Source organism: Puma concolor, chromosome C2 (genome assembly GCF_028749965.1).
Source record: "Puma concolor isolate L17-30 chromosome C2, mPumCon1.1.hap2, whole genome shotgun sequence".
Taxonomy (NCBI): domain Eukaryota; kingdom Metazoa; phylum Chordata; class Mammalia; order Carnivora; family Felidae; genus Puma; species Puma concolor.
Window position 1 is genome coordinate 6,363,971 of NC_141675.1, and position 22,094 is coordinate 6,386,064.

Sequence of the window (22,094 nt, forward strand, 5' to 3'; positions counted from 1 at the left end):
TTCCATTGCTCAAGCCGGCTGCCTCAAAGCAGCCTTTACAATCTCTGCATGCAAAGAAAATAGGATGTAGGTTTTTGCTAAGAGAAATTATGAGGAATGGAAATGAATTTTTGTTGAAGGAAAAGAAAATAATTTTGTCCTTAAATTTAGGCCCCACTCCCACCCCAGGAATGGGAAAGAGAAACAGCACAGGACAGAATGTGAACAATTTCTGAAAAGAATAAAAAGATTGTAGAGGCTTTGTGGAAAAGCAATCTTGGAAAAGAATTTTATGTGTGGTCAAGCTGGGTGAGATTGGAATAGATCTAATTAAGGGGTTTTTTTGTTGTTGGTTTTCTGTTTTTGGTATTTTGGAAATCCCTTTATTACTTTATTTTTTTATTATGAAAATATGTAAGAAAGTTGAAGTAATTGTATAGTAAACACACACATACCCATTACTTCGATTCTGCAGCATATATTTTGCTTCATTTGTTTTATCATATATCTATCCATCCATGTATCCTGTCCAACAATAAATCCATCTTTGTTTTGGTTTCTAAGCAAATTGCAAACATCAGTGTATCTCATTTCTGAGCATCTTTTTGTTGTTGTTGTTGTTTTCAAAGCAAATTGCACACATTAGTACGTCACACTTCTGAGCACACATGTCTTCATCAATGTCATTAGACAGAGTTAAATATTTGACTACAATTTTTTTAATCTTTTTGAAATTTAAAATTTTACATCCAAATTAGTTAGCATATAGTGAAACAATGATTTCAGGAGTAGATTCCTTAGTGCCTCTTACCCATTGAGCCCATTCCCCTTCCCACAACCCCTCCAGCAACCCTTAGTTTGTTCTCCATATTTATGAGTCTCTTCTGTGTTGTCCCCCTCCCTGTTTTTATGTTATTTTTGCTTCCCTTCCCTTATGTTCATCTGTTTTGTCTCTTAAAATCCTCATATGAGTGAAGTCATATGATATTGGTCTTTCTCTAATTTCGCTTAGCATAATACCCTCTAGTTCCATCCACGTAGTTGCAAGTGGCAAGATTTCATTCTGATTGCTAAGTAATACTCCATTGTATATACAGACCACATCTTCTTTATCCATTCATCCATCGATGGGAGATTTGGTCTCTTTCCACACTTTGGCTATTGTTGATAGTGCTGCTATAAACATGGGGGTGCATGTGTCCCTTCGAAACAGCACACCTGGATCCCGTGGATAAATGCCTACTAGTGCAATTGTTGAGTCGTAGGGTAGTTCTATTTTTAGTTTTTTGAGGAACCTCCATACTGTTTTCCAGAGTGGCTGCACCGGCTTGCATTCCCAAGATCTAATTAAGTTTTTAAAAGGGATTAATGAAATTTTTCTTTTTTTCTCAAGTTAGTTAACATATAATGTGGTTTTGGGTTCAGGAGAAGAACCCAGTGATTCATCTCTTACATATGACAACCCAGTGCTCATCCCCAAAAGTGCCCTCCTTAATGCCCATCACCCATTTAACCCATCTCCCCTCCCACTCACCCCCCAAACGACCCTCACCTTGTTCTCGGTTTTTTAGAGCCTCTTATGGTTTTCCTCCCTCTCTGTTTTTATCTTATTTTTTCTTCCCTTTCCCTATGTTAATCTGTTAAGTTTTTCAAATTCCACATAAAAGGGATTAATAAATTTTAATATCAAAAGTACACTGGTATAAAATTAGAATTGGCTGTTAATAGGACAAAGTTCTGGGATGCCTGGGTGTCTGGGTTGGGCATCCAACTCTTGATTTCAGCTCTGGTCATGGTCTTGTTATGGAACCAGGCTGGAACACTGGTGGAAAAACCAAGCGGCACTCGGAGACCTTGGTGGATCGGAGATTTATTTAACACCGGCCGGCTCAGAGGAGACTTTCTCCAAAGGTCTAGGCGCCAAATGTAAGTGGGGAGGATAATGTATAGTCATCAGCTTCCATATCTGTGGGGGTTTTCCTGTGCACAGCAAACAAAAGAAGAAGAACCCGGAGGAGGGGTCTCTAAGCTAGAGACCAGAGTCTGTTTTAGCCCCATCGGTCATCTTTGGTGCAATACTTTATTCACTTCTCCAACATTCCCCCCCCTTTGATGCCCTTTAAAAAACTTTTAGTAGGCATCACCTTTCAGTTTTATAGGTTGGTACTCTTGGAAGGCTAAGCCACATGCAGTAGTTTGGCGAGAAACAGTGTTTTCAATAAAATGTACCATGGCATTCAGTATACGGGGCCAATGGATACAAGTAAAATTATGGAGAGGAGGGTCCCTGCCAGGGCAGGAAGCCAGGATGCCCAATCCGTGAGATCCCATCCTTTCCATTGATTGATACTTTCCTGTTGTCTACCTTGAATTCTTTCTTTGAGTTCCTTAACCTTAGCTGTAACTATTCCTGACTGGTTTACGAAATAGCAACATTCCTCCCCCAGAAAGATGCATGTCCCTCCTTTTTCTGAAGTGAGGAGGTTGAGGGCTTGCCCATTTTTGGAGGGTCACTGCCGCCAGAGAGTTTATTTGGCTTTGTAAGTTTACCAGAGAATCTGCCACCCGTTCCATGTCCTCATTTATCTCTTGAAATAGTCTATGGTACAGTCCTTCGGATGAACCTACGCCCTCTATTCTGGCTCCTATTCTTGTCGCAATTCCTGCTCCTATCAGAACGGGTACCAGGATTGCCCATTTAGTCCGGGACTTGGGGCTAAAGGCTGTTAGGAGCTGATCTTCCATGTACACGGATATCTCTGGGGTTAGGAAGACGGAATAACATATCTGAGTCCAGTTGGCCTCTAAGCATCAGTAGGCGAAACTAGAACACAGATAGAACACCCCAGGGGTTGAACACAGGGTTGCATTCCTCTCTAAGGTTATATTTCTTCCGCATAGAGAGGTACTGTTCATACCTTCAGGGACTGTACAGATTAGATTGTCAGCATTTGTGAGATGGACCCCAGTGGCCAGGGGTCCAATTAAGACAGAGGTGTTGGTTTTGAGATTTTCAGGAGCTTTCCAGGTCAAAGGGATGGGAGTGGCTAGGTAAGCCCTCCGGCCGAGGGGCAAGACATCCAGCAGGTTTGGGTGTGATTATCTATTTTATGGAGGACTTGGAGAGTAGCGTTGGAGTGGGGAATTGGTAAGCATCTGATTGAGGGCTGAAAGGTCCAAACCTTGGTAGGCTGCGGGGGAGTGGTCGCCTTTATGGCTTGTATTACCCTATACTGGGTATCCTTTATAACTTTTTGAAGGGCCCTGTCTTGCACCCCTCCCCCATCTGAGATCCCCCATTGAGGAAGGTAAGTGTAGCAAGCTGGCTTCCCTCTCTGGAGGGAACACAACACCCTTGTTGTGACATGGGTTCCTGACATTTTGTGTTATCTCTACGGTCCAATACTTAGTCCTTGGGGGCACCAGGTGACTGACAGAGAGTGGGTGTTTTTCCCTTGTAGCAATCTTGGTGGAGGGAGGTGAAGGCACTGAGCACCCTTGACCCCCTTATTGTCATATAGCAATCCTGGAGGCAAAGTGGGTAAGCGGCAGTTGTGAGGGTGAGAGAGGTTATCATAATATACAGACAATACTTAATGGCCCTCCCATCCAGAGGAGGTGTATGAGACCCAGCATGCATCTTTTGTCCCATGTCCAGCTTGTTGGTGCAGTCTCTATCAGCCCAACAGTAAGAAGTAAGATCAGGGCTATGACACCAATAAGGGGCAAGGGCCGGAAGAGTTGCATCCAGACCCCTGGGCTAGGTTCATGAGTTGATTCCTCAAGCTTCTGCCGTGCGCAGGCCAGCCAGCTTCCGGGGTGTGGCTGGAGCAGGGCTGGAGGTCTCAGGGGCAGTTTCCCTTTTGAGGGTCAGTTTAAGTGGGTTGACTGGATCTGGATCACTTCGCCAGGTTGTGGGTTCTTCTGAGTTGGCCTTCTTAACTCTGGAGTGATGGACCCATGGGGTGATACCTGAAACTTTAAGGGCTGTAGGATTTGTTAGTAACAGTATAAGGCCCAGTCCACCGTTGTCTAAGAGGTTCCCTCTTCCAATCTTTGACCCACACCGAGTCTCCTGGCTGAAAGGGGTAAATGGGGGTCCCTAAGGAAATTGGGGCCCTCTCTATGGTATATTTCTGTAACTTATTTAGGACTACCCCCAAGGTCCGGAGCTGTTCTCTTATTCTCTTGTCTCCAATCTGGTGTAGGTCTCCTGGGAGTTTTCCTAAACATGGGGGGGTGGGGGTCGCCCACATAATAACTCAAAAGGGGAGAATCCCAGTGGCCCAGGCATGCATCGGGCATGCAGGAGGGCCAGTGGTAGTAAATCTGGCCGTGGGAGATTAGTCCCTTGGTGGAACTTGGGCAGGGTTTCCTTGAGGGTGCGATTCATCCGCTCTACTTTTCCCTGAGATCTGGGGTCGGTAAGCAGTGTGCAGTTTCCAGGTAATGTTGAGGGACTTTGTCAGGGTTTGTATAATGTCTGCCACAAATGCAGGTCAATTATCACTGTGTATGGTTAAGGCTAGACCAAACTGAGGCACAATCTCCCGTAGAAGGGCTTTGGCCACCTCGTGACTTCATTCCGTTCTGGTCGGGAATGTTTCAACCCATCCCGAATATGTGCAGATTATTACAAGAAGTCACCTGAATCCTTTATTTGGTTGTATGTCGGTAAAGTCCACCTCTAAGTCTTCGAAAGGGGCGGCCCCCATCCTTTGCGTGCCAGGCGGGGGCCGTGGGGCAGACCAAGCATTGTTTTTGGCATGCGTCACACATTGTTCACTGACAGCTCGGCATAATGCCGGCAGCTGGCTGATACAGTTCTTTTTGAGGAGGGCCTCCAGTGCAGTTTTCCCTAGGTGCGTGGGTTGGTGATATTCCTTCACTAGGTGTTTTCCCATAGATGACGGGACAAAGATGTGTCCGTTTGGCATGACCCACCATCCCTCTTTGCTTAGCGTGCCCCCTTCTGTCGAGGCCCAACTTCTTTCTTCATTTGTGTACAGGGCGAGGAGGCTTCTCTCTGGGGAGCAAGAGTCATAGTCTAGGTAGGAGCTTCGCCTGGGTCACTACAGGCAGCTGCTCTGGCTGTTTTGTCGGCCAGGTGATTTTGTTGAGTTATGGGGTCGTCTCCTGTCTGATGTCCCTTACCGTGTAGGATAGCTACCTTGTCTGGCAGCCATACAGCCTCAAGAAGCTTTAGTATTTCTTCCTTGTTTTTGATAGTTTTCCCTGCAGCAGTAAGGAGGCCTCTTTCTTTATAGATGGCCCTGTGTACACGCACAGTAGCAAAGGTATACTGGGAATCAGTGTAGATGTTAACTCATTTACCTTTGCTAAGGATGAGGGCTCGGGTTAAGGCGTACAGTTCAGCCCATTGTGCCGACCATCCTTCCAGCAAGGCCTTGGCTTCTAGAACTTCGGTGGTTGTGGTTACTACATATCCTGCTCTTTGGCTGCCCTCTTGTAAATAGCTGCTCCCATCGCTGAACAGGGTGATCTCCGGGCTTGTTATAGCCTGGTCTTGGAGGTCCGGGCGGCTGGCGTAGACTTCATCCACTACTTCGGAACAGTCATGGTCAGGTTCTCCCTCCCCCATGGGACGGAAGGTGGCCGGGTTTAGTGTTTTTACTGCTTCGAAAGTGACCCTTGGGTTTTTGTAGAGAAGGCCTTGGTATTGTGTCAGCCAAGAATCGGAGAGGAGACGATAGCCTTGGGTGCTCATGAGGAACATGACTGCATGTGGGTCCCACGTGTTTATGCCAGCGTGACTTTGTCTTCATCCTTGATGAGCAGCAGTGTGGCTGCCAGTGCTCTGAGGCACAGTGGCCATCCTGCTGCCACAGGATCAAGTTTTTTTGACAGGTAGGCCACTGGCCATTGCCAAGGCCCCATGCTCTGAGTGAGCACTCCAAGGGCTATTTTGTCCTTTTCATGTACAAAGAGGTTAAAAGGGCCTTTCTATGTCAGGCAAACCCAGGGCTGGGGCTCATCCCAGAGCCACTTTATTTCTGTGAAAGCAGCCCTTGCCTCCTCAGGGGCCCCCCGTCTGGCCCTCCCAACAGGTCATAGAGGGGCCTCGCTATGGCTGAGAATCCAGGAATCCAAATGCGACAGAACCCTGCGGCCCCTAAAAATTCACGCAAGCCTCATTTTGTTTGGGGCTGTGGCAGTGTGGTGATAACTTTTTTCCTTCCCGGTCCTAGTTCTCTTTTTCCTTTTGTGAGGAGGAAGCCTAAGTATCAGACCTGCTGCTGACAAACCTGTGCCTTTTTTCCAAGAGGCCTGGTACCCCGAGTAGGACAGGAGCTGCAGGAGGGCCTTGGTACCTTTCATACAGTCTTCTTGGGTGTCGCTGGCAAGGAGGAGGTCACCTACGTATTGGAGGAGGACACATCCTGTGGTTTCCCTCGGGAAGTCGGCGAGGTCTGCAGCTAGTGCTTCCCCAAAAAGAGTGGGCGAGTTCTTGAAACCTTGGGGAAGTCGTGTCCAGGTCAGCTGCATCTGGCGCCCTGTAATGGGCTCAGTCCATTCAATGGCAAACAAGGGTTGACTTTGAGGAGCCAGGCGGAGGCAGAAGAAAGCATCCTTTAGGTCGAGGCATGGAAACCATCTGGCTGACCCCAGAATTTGGCTGAGGAGAGTATACAGGTTTGGAACCACTGGGTGTAAGGAAACAGTCACTTTGTTAATGGCCCTCAAATCCTGTACTGGTTGGTATCCTTCTCCTGGCTTCTTGACTGACAAGAGCAGAGTATTCCAAGCCAACTGGCACTCAATTAGAGTACCTGCTTCCTTGAGCTTGGTCACTGAGCTCTTGTATACCCATTCTAGCCTTGAGTGGAAAAGGGTACTGCCTTTGTCTCTGAGGTTGGGCTCCAGGGATCAGGTCAACAATGATGGGGGCCCAACTCCAAGCTAGGCCAACAATGATGGGGGCCCAGCTTCAAGCTAGTCCAGGTGGGTTGTCTTCAGCCCATACAGAGGGGAATGTAAGCCTGAATTCTGAGGGGCTACAGGGTAGGGCCTGTGTGCAGAATAGTCTCCATTCTTCTTCCCTTGGCAGGGTAATCACCAAGACCCGGGTTTCCTCCTGCCCTGGGTTTAATTGGAGACTAGTGTGTCCAGTGGGTTCAAAAGTTATCTGGGTCCCAAGTTTGGAGAGCAGATCCTGGCCCAGGAGAGGAACTGGGCAGTCAGGTAAGTAGAGGGACTCATGCTGGACCTCATGACCCCCAAGTTCACATTGTCAAGCTTGACAGAAGGGCTGCTGCATCGCCCGTGTCCCAGTAGCCCCAAGTATGGTTGCTGTCTTTTGGCTGAAGGGCGCCACCTGGGAAGTAACAATAGAGTATTCAGCCCCAGTGTCAACCATGAAAGTTCTTGTTCGGCCCTCTACCTTCATTTCGACCATGGACTCATGGGGGCCAAGAGAGAAAGAGCCCAGTCCCCCTCAGTCTGATTCTACCCCGGCCAGACCAACGAGGTTCTTGCCTCAAGGTTCCTCCCGATATCGGCTGGGTTTTGAGGGCCCCTTCCAATTCAGACATTCATTCTTCCAGTGTCCCTTCTCTTTGCAGTATGCACATTGGTCCCTTGCTAAGGTGGTTGGGGTCTTCCCGTCTTCGCAGCGTCTGTTTCTTTTAGTGCTCTTGCGAGAAGGGTGGCCTTCTTTTTTAGTCTTCTCTCCACTTCTCTTTCAGCTGCGACTTCTCTGTTCATGAAAACCTTGTTGGCGACCTCTATCAGCTGAGTGATATTCATCCCAGCAAAGCCTTCCAACTTCTGGAGTTTTCTTCTGATATCTGGGGCAGCCTGTGCCACAAAAGAGGCATTTACCATCTGTTGACTTTCTGGTGCCTCGGGGTCAAACGGGGTGTATACATGGTATGCTTCACATAATCTTTCATAGTAGTCTCTGGGAGACTCCCCAGGGTGCTGCGTGACTGATGATATTTTAGTCATGTTCATAGGCCTTTTGGCTCCAGCTCAGATTCCCCGAAGGAGGGCTTCCTGGTATCGTCGGATATGGGCTTGTCCTTCTTCTGTGGTGAAATCCCACGTTGGGCGTTCTTCGGGCACGGCAGCTTGAGCCCAGACAGCAGAGTCATCAATCCCCGGAGGTGCGTGATCTTCTATGTCTGTGGTGGTTATCACCTCCTTGGACCTTTGGATGCGCAGATAGCTGGCACACAGCTGAGCAGTGCCCCTAGCTGTTCACAGACACCTCATTGGTTGACTCCCCTGAATTTATATTGTTAAGTTAGAAAGCACCTACCAGGAGATTTGCTTCCTTTGGAGGTCCTTGTTTCTCTACTTAGGACTGAATACAAATGAGGCTATCATCAGGAAACTCTCCTTAACTCTGGAAAGTATTGTGGAATCTGCTGCCATAGCAAGAGGTACCAACAAAGATCCTTAAACTCACTGGCCAAAGTTGTTCTTGCCAATAGGATGGCCTTTGATTATCTTTTAGCCAAGCAAGAAGGTATTGTTATGCCCAGAATTCGTGGTCCCCAAATACCTCCAGGGAGCCGAGTCCAATGTAAAAGCAAAAGAGCCTTTATTCGAGCTAGCTCCAGCTCAATCCCCTACCTGCACCGACGCAGCGGTGAGATAACCAGGGAGAGAGAGCTAGTTTCAAAAGGACAAAGGTTTTATTGGGGCCTAGGGGCAGTTGGTGAGGTAATGGCTGTGGCCTCAGCCGATTGGCTGGGAAAGGGTCGGAGTCCTGTTAGGCAGGTGAGCGGGAGGTTACTCAAGGGGAGGAGGTGTGTTCAAGGTGAAGGACACAGAACAAGATGGAGTCAGCCGGTGTAGGCCCGCCCTTTCAGTATCTGTGCTACAGCCAACACCACCGGCTGTACCTGGATTAGTGTTTCTGGGGAAGTTAAAACTCAATTACATAAGACCACTGGGCAAACCTTGGCTTAAAAAGATGACTCTTTTATGGGATCCTTTTTTGACTTATTTGATTTTGATTGGTTGGGGTCTTGGGGACCATGGCTCTGAAGTGAGACGTTGGGAATTACCCTGCTTACAGTAATCGTAGCAGTCTCCTTGCCACGCTGTGTTCTCTCAAAAGCTTTAAATGCACGTTTGTTGCCACGAAACACCGAGCAAATGATCTCCCTAAGACTGGACTGTCAAAAAAGGAACAAAGAGAAAAGCCAACTAAAAAATTATGAGCCTCAAGTCACGGTCTGTGAACACCACAGAGATTCAGCAAAATACATCCTGATCTGTGAACACCATACAGAACAAACAAAAATTGTGAGAACTACAGCGTGGTGGCTGAGGGTGGCATTAACGCCTTGCATTTTGATCCCACCGCCTAGTTAAGCTTCGAGTCTGATCGAAAGGAGGACTTGTTAAAAAAGAAACCACTGGCCTCAAATAGAGTCCCTTGTGCTAAGCCCACATCAGCAAACCAAAGTGTAACACCTGACCTCATTGCAATTTTAGTCTATCCCAGGAATGTGACCTTAAATAAGTCAATCTGGAACTACCTGATCAGCACCAGTGAGGTAATCCGCCTGATAGATCCCCTCATTGCCCCAAAGGAGGGTCGCTGCCAGAAACAATCCACTCTTTGCCGGAAATTTTCTTTCTTCTGTCCTTTTCTGCTTTTAAATTCTTCCGTTTTGTACGGCTCCCTGGAACTTCTTTCTACTTGCCAGATGGGATGCTGCCCAATTCATGAATCATTGAGGAGAGCCAATTAGATCTTTCAATCTGCCCGGCTGAATTTTGTTTTCTTAACAGGGACAAACTCAGGATCACAGGGAATCAATAACAGTGCCCGAGCTTCCTGCCTCCTTGCAACAGCCCCCACTGCTTGGAACCAAAGAAGCAAAAATCTCCCCGACTCGAGTAAGAAGATGACGAGGGCTGAGGACAGGCTCACGTCTCCATCTCAGTTCTCCCTGACCAGGGGGACACCACATGGGGCAGTGACAACCTGCAACGTCTGTTTTCTTGACAATTCAATCAAGGTGACGCTGAGCACAAGCACATCCGAGAAAGCTAAGTGAGGAAGAAAAGATCGAGCTGGGGACAGCAGTGAGCCTGGTGGGGACTTTGGGATGGGGCAGAGAGAGAGGTCCTCTCCTTACGCGGGGTCTCGGGCCCATGTCTCTGCCCTTCACAGTCTGCCCTGCCCTGCCCTGCCCTGCATGCTGGCGGATTAACAAGGAGCCAACATTTGTGCCAGCCAGGTGGCCAGGCAGATGCAGGCATGCCGTGTCCAGAACCGCCCCGTGCAGCCTTGCTTCCCTTCACCTGTGCTGCTCAGCCTCTCTTAAAATGGTTCAAAATCCAAAACATAAGAAGTCTTTCCTATGCACACACAGACAACTACGTGAATGTGTGTATGTGTGTGCGCATGCGTGTGTATTTTTCCCAAATGCTGTCTTTAGTCCTATCATTCCCCACCTCCTATGACCGAACGAGGTGCTCTCCAAGCCCTGGGTCTACCTGCAGTAGACCTCTTCCAGGGTAGAAAGGATGGAGACTTTTTAATCTTTGGGAGATTCCTCCTGTCAGAGATCCTGTTAGCCTCCAGTCCTGTAAGAATCCTGACCTATCAGCCACCATGAGCCCCATTCCAGCCTTGAGGCCAGCAAGGGTGTCCACAGCTGCCGCTGTGGTGTGGGGAGGCTTTGTCCTGTGTTCCTCTGTTACCACTGAGATTGCCCGTTGGGACTGGAGCTACCCTGGAGCAGCTTGCCTGTGTATTTTGGGAATGTGTTAATGGTTCCTGGATCAGAGTAGGGCTCAAAATGCAACTCGTGGTTCTTCTGTAATTGCTTTGTGCTCTCGGATTGCCTTTGGTAAGCTTATGCCCTTGGTAGGTCTCCTGGACTTCATGGTGTCCTACCACATGCCCATCACCGCTAAGAGAAAGACAAGGGGCGTCTGGGTGGCTCAGTTGGTTAAGCGTCTGACTTCGGCTCAGGTCACGATCTCACTGCTTGTGAGTTTGAGCCTCAAGTCCGGCTCTGTGCTGACAGCTCAGAGCCTGGAGTCTGCTTCAGATTCTGTCTCCTCCTCTCTCTGCCCCTCCCCTGCTCATGCTCTGTCTCTCTCTCTCAAATATAAAATAAGAAAATATTAAAAAATTTTTTAAATAAAAAAAAAATAAGAGAAAGATAAGATCAGCAGATCAAGAGGCCAGACTTGGCAGCTGACCAAGTTAGTAGGCAGGCTGGGTCCTTGCTCCTCTCCTGATTTACCCCCATTGTCTATTCTGAGCTGGTCCCTAGAAGGGACTTCTGTGTCCCTCTAAGTGTCAGAACTACCCTTAGAATTTGGGGTCTATCATCATGGGAGGGGTTTGAGCTGGGTGTGATTTGTTTGGGATGACATGGGAGGGAATGCTGCTTGTGCACTGTCGAACATTTGGCTGAAGCTCGTTCCTGTGCGGGGCCTGAGAAAGTCCTTCTGTGGGGCTTGTGTCCATCGCACGGTCAATAAAGCATCCTTGCATTTTGCAAACCAGAGTAGACTCCTTTTTTTTTTTTTTTTTTTTTTTATCATATTCTATCCTGCCCAGGCTACAGCCAGGGAGTTGAAGTGTGACAGGTCAAAGGCTGGATTAAACATTAACACAGCTGTCACTTCTGCTCAGAGGAGTAAGCGCCCCAAAGCCGAGCTGCAGAGCTGTCTATGGCCCCAGGCTGACCAGTAGACATGGCTCAATTTGGCCAGGTCCTGGCTGAAATAGGCGACTTTGGTCGCTTCCAGATACAGCTGGTGATGCTTCTGAGTATTCCTGGCTTCCTGTCCGCTTACTACATGTTTGCCCAGGTCTTCATGATCCAGCACGAGGCCCACCACTGCTCAGTAGCCTGGGTCAAGAACCACACTTTGAACCTGAGTGCGGCTGAACAGCTGACACTGAGCGTGCCCCTGGATGCTGCAGGCAAGCCTGAGTCCTGCCTTATGTTCCGGCCGCCCCCTGACGACGCCAGCCTGGAGGACATCCTCAGCCACCACTTCAATGAGACGCAGCCTTGTGAGGCAGGCTGGGAGTATCCTGAAGACAGGCCCCTGTCCCTAAAGAACGAGGTAGGGCTGCCCTTTTGCCTGTCTGCCCATTTGGGGTCGGTCAGCTCCTTTGCCTGACCATCTGCCCTCAGCTGCCGGTGTTGCTGCTTCTGTATCTGCCCTGGAGCACCCATCCACGAATGACTGACCACTTGGTATGGCTTTTTTTTTTTTTTTTTTTTTGCCATTCATCCTGCTTTTCTCTTTGTCCTCTGATTACTGGTCCATCTACCTTTCAATCCATATTCTGTCTCTGATTTGTCTGTCCCTCTGTCCATTTTTGTCTACCCTTTTGCCCATCTATCCGCCTGTGTGCCCAGTTGCCTGACCTTTTTCCTATCCCTTCCTGCTTTCCTGTCTTTATGTCTTTCTCCCCAGTGCTCCCATCTGTCGGTCCACTTGCCCTTGTCTTTCAGTCTGCCCCTGCATATCTGCCTGCTTACCTATCTTCCTGGATCCCCATCCACTTGTCTGACCTCCTGCTTGCCTGATGTGGGCTTCCTGCCCTTCAGCTGCCCTCTCTAAAGCTCTCCCCACCTGCCTCCAGGGGACCGGACGCATTGTGACTCTAGGATTTGTCCGGCAGATAACAGCACTTGCTCTGCTTAACTCATTTTCTTAGGGAGGATCTGGGCAGATAAACAGATTCCCACTCCAGCCACCTGAGCAAGGACGGCTCTCTGGAAGCATCCAGGCCCACTCTGCTGCTTCCCAGAAGCTGGGTCTGAGGCACAGAGTAGGGAGACGACTTGTCCAGGGCGACCTAATGAGCTGATCGTGGACGTGGGACTCCCACTCAGGTCCCCGCAGGAGTGGGAAAGAGCACAGATGGTCCAGCATCCAAGGGGCGAGTGTTGTTGGGAGGTCTGGATGACTCATCTTGAGGGTGGTGAATCCTGAGCCTTTGTGGAGAGGGGAATCTGGAGTCCAGAAACCTGCATTTATTTTTTTCTCTGCAGGTAAAAAAAGTATTTACTTTTTAGAGGCTTTCAGAGAATGATGTTTTGACCAAAGGCACCTTCTTTAAGATTTTCAATTTTTAAGTAATCTCTATACCCAACTTGGGGCTTGTACTCACAACCCCCAAGCTCAAGAGTTGTACACTCTACTGACTGAACTAGCCAGGCACCCCCAGGCATTCACTTTCAATATGTGACCATAAACCTGCCCCCAGAACTCTTGCAGCCTAAAGATCTGTCCTGTCTGTCTTCCTCCTGACCCTCCACCCCATTCTGCTCCATAGAGCCGCATGCGGCCTAGGAGCTCTCCCAGCAGAGCCCTGTCTGGTCCCCAGTGGCCTCTCCAGGTTCCCAGCATCACCCTCTTGATAGGATCAGCCTCCACTGGTCCCCATATGCTGTGGGTGCCTACCTGGCCAAACACCATCCTCAAAACCCAGGCAAACTTCCAGACTTCTCAGACTTCCAGACTTCTTTAGCCCCGTTCACACCCTGTGCTGGACTGTTCGTGCAATTTTATTCAGCTAAGGCTTGCTGAGTATTAACTGTGCAGGGAACAGTCAGAGGAGGGAGGCACCTTGTTCGAGTTCTCTAAGGATTTGAGGCTGCCCTCTTGGTCTTTAATCACCAACCTGGACTGTGCCACCACCGGCATTGGGCCTTGGCCCTCTTGCCCTTCCCTACCATGCTTCTCCTGCTCCAACACTCTCAAGGACTTGGATTCCCAAAAGAGTGCACACCTTGGGTACTTTGTGCCCTGTACCCGCGTGCTGAGTCCAACTTTGCTTCCAGAGCTCTGTTGCGTGAGATCGTTTCCCTCTGCTTCCCATCTGTGAGGAGGGGCTCCACCACACTGATTCAGGGGAGTCTCTCTGAGCTGACTTCCCAACGTTCCTTCTGATAACCAGCAGCTTCATATTCAAACTGAAATATGGATAGTCCTAATTTGAGAAGAAAAGAGCACATTGCCTTATAGGCTATGTATTCTTGAAGAGCAGAGTGCATTTCTCCTTCTCAATCTACCTCCCAACATTTCCTGGGTGCCCGTCCTTGGTAAAAGAAAAAAATAATTCCCAGCCTTGTCCACATGAACCTTGGAATCGGGAGGGAAATAGACTCTGAATGACTAACAGCAGTGTGATCTGTCTTGGGCCCAGAAAAGGGGAAAGAATGGGAGGGAAGGGGAAGCAGAGAGAATAGCCATTTCTAGATCCGGAGGCATGAAAATGCTTGCCATGACTAAGGAATGCTGACCAACGAAGATGTTGGGAAATCAGGAAGAGATGACTCTTCCACGGTCTTAGATACAGAACTGAGAGATTTGGGCTCTCTCCTAGAGACCAAAGGCAGCCATGGAAGCTTTTGGAACAGGGGAGGAAGATGTGATGTGTGTGCTCCAAGAATGGGGGCGGGATTCTGTGTGCCCATGTGGCAAGCCCCAGACAGAACCCTCCACTCTGGGCATTAGGGTCGGAGAAGGTAATGGCTGGCGTCCCAAGGTGGGGAGCCCTTTTGCCTCTGTTCCATCTGCACACCACGTCTTGGCACCTCTCCAAGCTTTGGCCTCTGTGGTTGCACAGTGGGAATGATAATCCTTTACGAGGTTAGAATGAGGACTGCATGAAATAAGGGGTACACAAGCTATAAGGGGTTAGCGAGTGGTGGCCACCGAGTAGGGGCACCAGCCTCGGAAGTCTCCCTGGGGTCGGCATCCATGCCTTCAGAGCACTATAGCCCCATGTGTCCGAGGTGTCGGTCACCAGCTGTGAGTTTCATGAGCACGGGGGGGCCAGTGCCCCCTCCGCTGAGCTGACATTTACTGAGGACTTCCTGTGTGACAGCCACCGTGCTAAGCATGTTCCATGCATTAATTCCTTTAATCCTGCTGGGGCACACCATGCAGTATATTTTATCCCCATTTTGTACATGAGAAACCAAGACACCAACAGATAGGTTAACAAAGTCCCACAAAGCCTCTCTGTTCAGATTCCAGAGGCTGATAGCAGCAGGCCTTTATGAGTTATTTTAAATAGCGTCTAACTACAAAGGCACTCTGTGGTTGCTAAACAAAAACCAAACAGAATAGAACTGGGTGGGGGCGCCTGGGTGGCTCAGTCAGTTGAGCGTCCGACTTCAGCTTAGGTCATGATCTCACACTCTGTGAGTTCGAGCCCCGCGTCAGGCTCTGTGCTGATAGCTCAGAGCCCGGAGCCTGTCTCAGGTTCTGTGTCTCCCTCTCTCTATGACCCTCCCCCGTTCATGCTCTGTCTCTCTCTGTCTCAAAAATAAATAAATGTTAAAAAAAAAAAAAAAGAATAGAACTGGGTGGAACAAGTTCAGATCCCTTATCTTGCCCCCTTTCACTCCCAGGGGCCATTAGGCAATCATTGGACATATACTGAAAATTAACAGTTGTTCTTGAGAACAGAAGTATGAGCACAATGGTATCTCCTGGACTGATTCATTTCTTGCTAAAATGACTTTAGCGATTTTGACCGATGATGAGTGGCTAGTTGGCTAGCTCTAGGTATTCATGTGTTGATTCATTCAGCAAACGTTCTCTGAGCTTTCACGCAGTTTCAGTCCCTGTCTGGGGCAAAAGGGATGCCTGAACTCCATTGCCATCCAGCAGCGGGACCTCGGAGAAGCCGCTTAACCTCCCCTTCCTCAGGGGAATGGAATAATAAATCAAGGATTGGTGTCAGAATTAGATAATACATGTGAAGCATGCAGCAGACTGCCCAGCACAGAGTGAGCCCTCAAACAGCATCAGTGATTGTGAAGCTATCACCTTGAGCCGCAGAGGACAACTCACCTGTCGTGTTTCCCCCCACCAACGTTCACGTCAGGGGCTGAGCTGTGTGCAGGGGGCACAGAACTCCCGGGAGGGCCCACAGACCAGTCGAGGGGGGCGGGGTCAGTCACACGTGCCTGCAGTATGTGCACATGCAGTAGATACCTACAGAGTTAGGCGAACGTGCATATTTTTTCCACTCAGTTTCTCAGTCTCTCTGAGCCTCCAAGTGGGTCGCCCCACCCCTGTGTGTGCAGGCACACGAGCGCCCACACGCACGCCCACGCGTGTGCGTGTTCCTCGGTCTTGATCTCCTTCTGCAAGTGGGGCGTGAGGGCTCCTTGGGATTCTCACCGGCAGTGAATGGTGTGAGTTTCACGGAGATTTTGCAGCCGGATGGGGACATTTGATGAGGCCCAAGGAAGTCACAGGGGTGCCCTGGCTGTGGGCTAGAGGCCCCATTTGTCAGGAAGCGGTAAGTAGTGGCGTGTCAAGGGTTCCAAACTTTGTATCCTTAATGTCTCAGCAATTCTACCTGGCATCTCCAAGCCAAAATAAAAACCTAAGTTTTATGTATTGAGTAATTAGGGCCAAACAACCTAATAGGTAATTATGTTCAAATGACTTAGGAACTGTTTTAAAAAATAACACACAGAAACTGAAAGGAAATATCTTTCATTTTAATTTTTTTTTTTTATTTTTTTTAATGTTTATTTAGTTTTGAGAGACAGCGCAAGCGGGAGAGGGCGGAGAGAGAGGGAGACCCAGAATCCGAAGCAGGCTCTGGGCTCTGAGCTGTCGGCACAGAGCCCGACGCGGGGCTCGAACTCAGAAACCGTGAGATCATGACCAGAGCTGAAGTCAGATGCTCAACCGACTGAGCCACCCAGGCACTCCATATTTTTCATCTTTAAATAAATACAACCCCCTACTAATAGGATGTATGTGCCCATTGGGAACTGTGCAACTTCTCAGTCCTTAAACACTGACACCCTCATTTTCCATTCCCCATGGTGCTTGCTTTTTTTTTTTTTTTTCAAAACACCTCCCCAAAATACAGCTTCACATAGATATGATGTCACTAGAAGGAATGTAGCGTGATCTCATGTTGAACCAGAACTGTCCTTAGTTGGTAGTTCTTATAATGCCAGACAGATGTTGAGGATTGCTGCATTTTCCTTTAAAATTCCGAATGTCGTTCTGTGCCCCATGAATTTGTTCTGGTGCCCTGGGGTGCCTTCACACACACTTTGGGAACCACGGGCATCTGCCCTGAGAGGTTTGCCGTGGGTGGGCTGGACGACAAAGGACTTGCCGTTGGCTGCCCCTGGTTCACATCTGCCTGTGTCTGCCTCAGTTCAACCTCGTTTGTGGTCAGAAGCACCTGAAGGAGACCTCGCAGTCGGTGTTCATGGCTGGGCTCCTCACTGGGGCTCTCATCTTCGGGCCCCTCTGTGACCGGTAGGAACTTGACCGGCTTGCCCCTGACCTCGCATGCTCCTATGTTCCCGGTACAGTTCCCCCTCTCGCCCCGCCCCTGCCCCCGTGCCCTTCACTGGTGTCTGGGATAAGGCCCTGTTCCCCTCTCCCTCAAACAGAGCTCGCAGGGCAGGGTCACGTGTCCTCTGTCAGACAGAGAGCCCAGGGCAGGGCTGGGTCTCCCATACTTCCTGCCCCTCTGTTACTCCAGGATTGGCCGCAAGGTCAGTATCCTGGTGCAGCTGCTACTCTTCGCCCTCCTCGGCCCGACCACGGCCTTTGTGCCCAGCTTTGAGCTCTACATGGTCCTGCGCTTTGCTGTGGCTACTGCTGTCTCTGGGTTCGCCTTCAGCAACATCTCCCTACGTGAGTATCTGGGTCCCTAAGCCTTCAAGCATGGGGTGAGGCCTTGGGGTCTGGGCCGGCCACTTTCCCGGACTGCCTCCGGGGGAGCCTTGTCAGGCACCCACACCGCAAGTGGGACTGAGGCCCACCCTGACAGAAGACCGTCTAGGGAATGACAGGGAAGGAGCCGGGGGCCCGCGGGTGGCGGGGGGGGGGGGGGGGCTGGCCGGGTCTCATCTCTCTGTTCTCACAGTTACAGAGTGGGTGGGGCCCTCCAGGAGGACTCAGGCCGTGGTCCTGGTCCAGTGCACCTTCTCCCTGGGTCAGATGGCATTAGCAGGACTCGCCTATGGCGTCCGAAACTGGAGGTATTTCCAAATGGCCGGCACTGCACCTGTCTTGCTACTCTTCTTCTACATCTGGTGAGGAGTACTTCCCAGGAGCAAGCCGTTTCCCCCTCCCCGCCTGCCCCTGCTAGCTGTGCGGGGGTGTGATTGGAGCGCGACACTCACATTCACCTCGGGGAACGCTCCACAGTGCGATGGGTGTGAGGTTCTGTGTGCCCTGGAACAGCTGGGAAGGCCCCTGGGGGAGTGGGGGGGGGGGGGGTGGGCTCCAAGGTCAGAGCCATTCCTGACCTGCAGGGCTCTGCCAGAGTCAGCACGGTGGCTTCTGACAAGAGGGAGGGTGGAGGAGGCCAAACAAGTGATCCAGAAGGCGGCCTCCGTCAACAGGCGGAAACTCTCCCCAGAGCTCCTGAGCCAGGTACTTCTCACAGGCCAAGCCCAGCCCTGCCCCTGACTCTGGCGGGCCCAGACCTTTCTGCCTGGCCCCTCACTGTGCATCGTGCCCCCAGCTGGTCCCAGAGAAGACAGCCCCCTCAGGGAATCCCCTGGATCTGTTCAGGCACCCCCGGCTCCGGAAACTGACCCTGATCTTCTTCTATGTCTGGTGAGCGCGCCAGGGCCCGCACCCCGCCCTGAAGCCCACGCCAAAGGGCTCTCCCGTCTCTGGTGCGTGCGTGTCAGTGGCTGGGACACGGTGGCTGGCGGTCAGGGACGGGCTGTGTGGCCTCACTGGGTTTCTCCCTGGCTGTGCTGCTGCCTCCTGCTCAGAGACAGGCTCCCTCTGAGAGGGCTGGTGTCTCATCCCCCAGCAGTGATAGGGATTCCTGGACACTTTGCAGGTTTGTGGACAGTCTGGGGTACTTTGGCCTGAGCTTCCAAGTCGGCGACTTTGGCCTGGACATCTACCTGACGCAGCTGGTCTTCGGAACCGTGGAGGTTCCCGCCCGCTGCCTCAGCATCTTCATGATGCAGTGGTTGGGCCGCAAGTGGAGCCAGATGCTGACTCTGGTTCTGGGTGGCCTCGTGTGCATCGGCATCGTCTTTGTCCCAGCAGGTGCTGGGGCTGGCTCTGCCACATTCCTGCCCTCCCCACCACCCCCCCCCCCCTCCAGGAGTGAGGGCAACCCTGGGGCCCGGGAGCAGAGGGGGCCAGGAGTTCGGGAGGACAGGGCAGGGGTGGGGCCCGGGGCATGGGACCGTCCACCTGCCTGCGGCTGACCGGCATCCTCCTCCAGATCTGCCGGTGGTGGTCACTGTGCTGGCTGTGGCGGGCAAGTTCGCCATGGCCGCCAGCTTTACCATCTCCTACGTGTACTGTGCCGAGCTCTTCCCCACCGTCATCCGGTAAGGGCTGCCGCCCTCTGCCCTCACCCCTCCCGCTCCTCTGCCCTCACCCCTGTCCCACAGGCAGCTGGCTTATGAGGCCGGCTCGCGGGGCAGCAGCGCGGACGGGGTCCGGGCAGCTAGGAATCTAGCCCGAGTCCCCATCTTATCCCAGGCAGTGGAGGACAGATACAGAAGGAGGGCACGCCCTGGCCTTGTGGAGACTGGGATATGGAGCAAGTGTAAGAATGAATGGCTCAGAAGGAGGAACACTCAGGGGTTGCTGGGGAGACGTGAGGTGCAGCCTTTGACCTGAGACTTGGTAGGCGAGCAGGGGGGCAGCAGATAGACAGGCCTGGAGGTGAGAGAGGCGTGGCACGCGGCCGGACTACACGAAGTTACTATGCAGAGCAGAGAGCAGAAGGCCAGTGAGGCTGGGGAGGCGGCAGGCCTGCGGGGCCATAATGAGGGGCTGGGCCCCCCCCCCCAAGGCGCAGCGGGGGTGGGGCTGTGGCCCGGGGGTCGCGGCTGGGTGTGCTCAGTCGGACGGGCCTTCCCACAGGCAGACAAGCATGGGGCTGATGGGCATCTTCTCGAGGATCGGGGGGATCCTCACCCCTCTCGTGAGCCTGCTGGGCGAGTACCAGGCAGCCCTCCCTATGCTCATCTACGGCAGCCTCCCCATCGGGGCAGGCTTCCTCTGTGCCCTGTTGCCGGAGACACGGGGCCAGCCCCTGAAGGACACCATCAAGGAGCTGGAGGAGGAGCCCCACCCACGGTGAGCTGCTCGTTTTCTCTGAAGCCTAGGCCCCCACCTCACTATGTGTCCTCTGTTGCTTAGAGGCCAATACGGGGGCCTCGGGAGCCACACGCATCCGACTGGCTCTGGGCCAGGTCCCCTCCCCTGGGGGAGGGGCGGTGAAGGACGCTGCCACGGGACCCATTCGTGGCCGGCCGGTGATGGCCTCTGGCTCCCACCAGGTCTCTGGAGTCAGCACCTTCAGAAAAGGAAACAGAGGCTTCAGGAAGAACTTCCAGCCCAGGGGTGACCTTCGCGAGCAGCACGTACTTCTGATTGTGTCCCTGGAGCTGGAGCACAGCAGGGAGCTGCCTGGACACCCCCTTGAAATGGCTGGGGGCTGCTGGCACAGCCCCCCTCACAGTTGGAGGCAGCACACCCCTGACCTGGTCCTCATTCCGGCCGCTGGCTGCCCGGTCCTGAAGTGTCTGTGAGGGCCTCCCTCTTCTCGTCACCCCTCACCACCTTCCTCAACCCAGCCCACCCCTACCCCTGTTCTGGGGTCGGGCCTTGAGCGTTTCTTGGGCTTCCCTGGTTCTCTAATAGACTTGTGGGCTTACGGCTCCTCTAGTTCCCTCAGTCTGGGGTCCCCCTGCCCTCAAAACGTTTAAGCCCAGAGCAGAGCAGATGGGTAGGGCCTTTCCAAGAATGCAGCAGCAGGGGGAGAGGAAGTTGGAAGCCGCGGCCGGTACCCAGGCCGGTGGGAGAAAAGGCTGTGGATGGGAAGGTTGTAGTTCCTTCCGGTGGCTGGGCCGGGCCCCGCTGGCTCAGGGGGAGGCCCCACAGGACCCACCATCCTGCTGAGAGAGGACTCCGTCTGCTGGAAACCAAAGCTTCAGTGCTGTCCTCTTTTCAAAGAGCCTCCACCCCCTGCCCCGCGTTCAGTCCAGCTCATACCTGACCTCGTGGCCCAGGGACCGGCAGTGGGGAAAGGGAGGAGGCTGGTTGTTCCCGTCCCCACCTCCCTCCTCCCTTTCACCTCTGCTGCTTCTGGCTCCTGCAGGGCCAGGGGAAAGGGCTTTCTGCTCTGCTGCTGCTGGCCGTGGTTCTTTCCCTGCGTGTACTGGCTGATCATCAGCGAGTGTTCTCTGGCAGGCTTCTAACAGCTCCTCCATGGGGACACATCGGTGGATTTCTCAGCGGTGCTCCCAGGACCCCTGCCTTGTTCCTTCATCCAAGGAGCGTACTCACAGCTGACCTCCAGGGCCCTCTCTTCAGCTCTTGCCCCAGCACTGCTGCCCCCATCATGTCTCTCACTGCCAGCATTCCTCATCTTACGAGACAGCCCTCCTGGCTGCGTCCCATCAAGGGACCTCCAGCTAGAGTGCCTTCCCCGGTAGCCACCTGGCCCACAAGAGCACCATACATCCTTGCACCAGCAAAGAGTGGAAAAGAGCTTGCCCGGCCTCTTCCCCTCCTGTGCCCTTCCTCCAAGGCCTCCCCAGCTAACTGCCCTGCAGACAGTGAGGTTCCGCCTCTCCCCAGAGGCCCAGGCCTGAAGAGGGTTCCTTCTGGACCTCCCTCCCTTTCTCCCACTCACCTTCCCTAATGGAGGCTGGAGGGAGTGCTCCCCATCTTTGTAAATCTGGCACAAAGGTGTCCAGCATCTCTTTCAAATACGCGAATCTTTATTGAGGACATAACAAAAGGCAAGTTGGCATTCCACGTTCCCCTCCCCCAAGGTGGGAGTGGGACACATGGGACATTTCTCAGACTCATGACCAAAGGAAGGAAAAAGCCAATGGTCACCTGATAAAGATCACAGTCATAAAGGACATAAGACTCCATCAGTTTGTAACTGTCTTCGTGATTTACAAGGAAAGCACAATCCTAGGAATAGTCAGACCTCCAGAAACCTATAGACTCAATTTCTTGGAGCGCTAACATCACCTCCTCCCTTCATAGGATAAAAAGCCCTACACAATCAGTCACTCCTCACACTTAGAATGCAGATTTTTCTGCCCACGAGTTCTGTCCTCGGACCTTAATAAAATCACTCTTTTTTTTTGCACCAAAAA

At 51.7% G+C, this 22,094-nt stretch overlaps 1 protein-coding gene and 2 long non-coding RNA genes across 4 annotated transcripts; 2 read left to right on the top strand and 1 right to left on the bottom strand.

Moving 5' to 3' along the window:
- Positions 1–1,831: 1,831 nt before the first annotated feature.
- LOC147577065 (uncharacterized) lies at positions 1,832–13,570 on the bottom strand. The gene is made up of 2 exons (XR_015255953.1): positions 13,402–13,570; positions 1,832–3,966 (listed from the first exon to the last, which is right to left on the bottom strand). It is a non-coding gene; the product is annotated as an uncharacterized LOC147577065 (long non-coding RNA).
- On the top strand, positions 6,727–11,478 carry LOC147577066 (uncharacterized). Its single transcript, XR_015255954.1, has 2 exons — positions 6,727–8,105; positions 9,748–11,478. It is a non-coding gene; the product is annotated as an uncharacterized LOC147577066 (long non-coding RNA).
- SLC22A13 (solute carrier family 22 member 13) lies at positions 11,601–22,094 on the top strand. 2 transcript variants are annotated; one of them, XM_086720454.1, is made up of 10 exons: positions 11,602–12,051; positions 17,141–17,244; positions 17,474–17,628; positions 17,861–18,029; positions 18,252–18,372; positions 18,464–18,558; positions 18,794–19,008; positions 19,190–19,298; positions 19,840–20,055; positions 20,259–22,094. In XM_086720454.1, exons 1-10 carry the CDS (start codon positions 11,674–11,676, stop codon positions 20,350–20,352), a joined length of 1,656 nt encoding a protein of 551 aa, XP_086576580.1. In that variant the 5' UTR covers positions 11,602–11,673; the 3' UTR covers positions 20,353–22,094. The 2 variants fall into 2 exon arrangements, with proteins under 2 accessions (XP_086576581.1, XP_086576580.1); XM_086720455.1 differs by lacking the exons at positions 19,840–20,055; positions 20,259–22,094 and adding an exon at positions 19,453–19,800 and having other exon boundaries at positions 11,601–12,051.

Excerpts from the sequence above, each read along its gene's own strand:
- SLC22A13 (XM_086720454.1), top strand. The coding sequence starts at position 11,674 with ATGGCTCAATTTGGCCAGGTCCTGGCTGAAATAGGCGACTTTGGTCGC. Across the intron at positions 17,629-17,860 it reads CTTCAGCAACATCTCCCTAC|TTACAGAGTGGGTGGGGCCC; the intron begins GTGAGTATCTGG and ends CTGTTCTCACAG. Across the intron at positions 18,373-18,463 it reads CCCCAGAGCTCCTGAGCCAG|CTGGTCCCAGAGAAGACAGC; the intron begins GTACTTCTCACA and ends TCGTGCCCCCAG.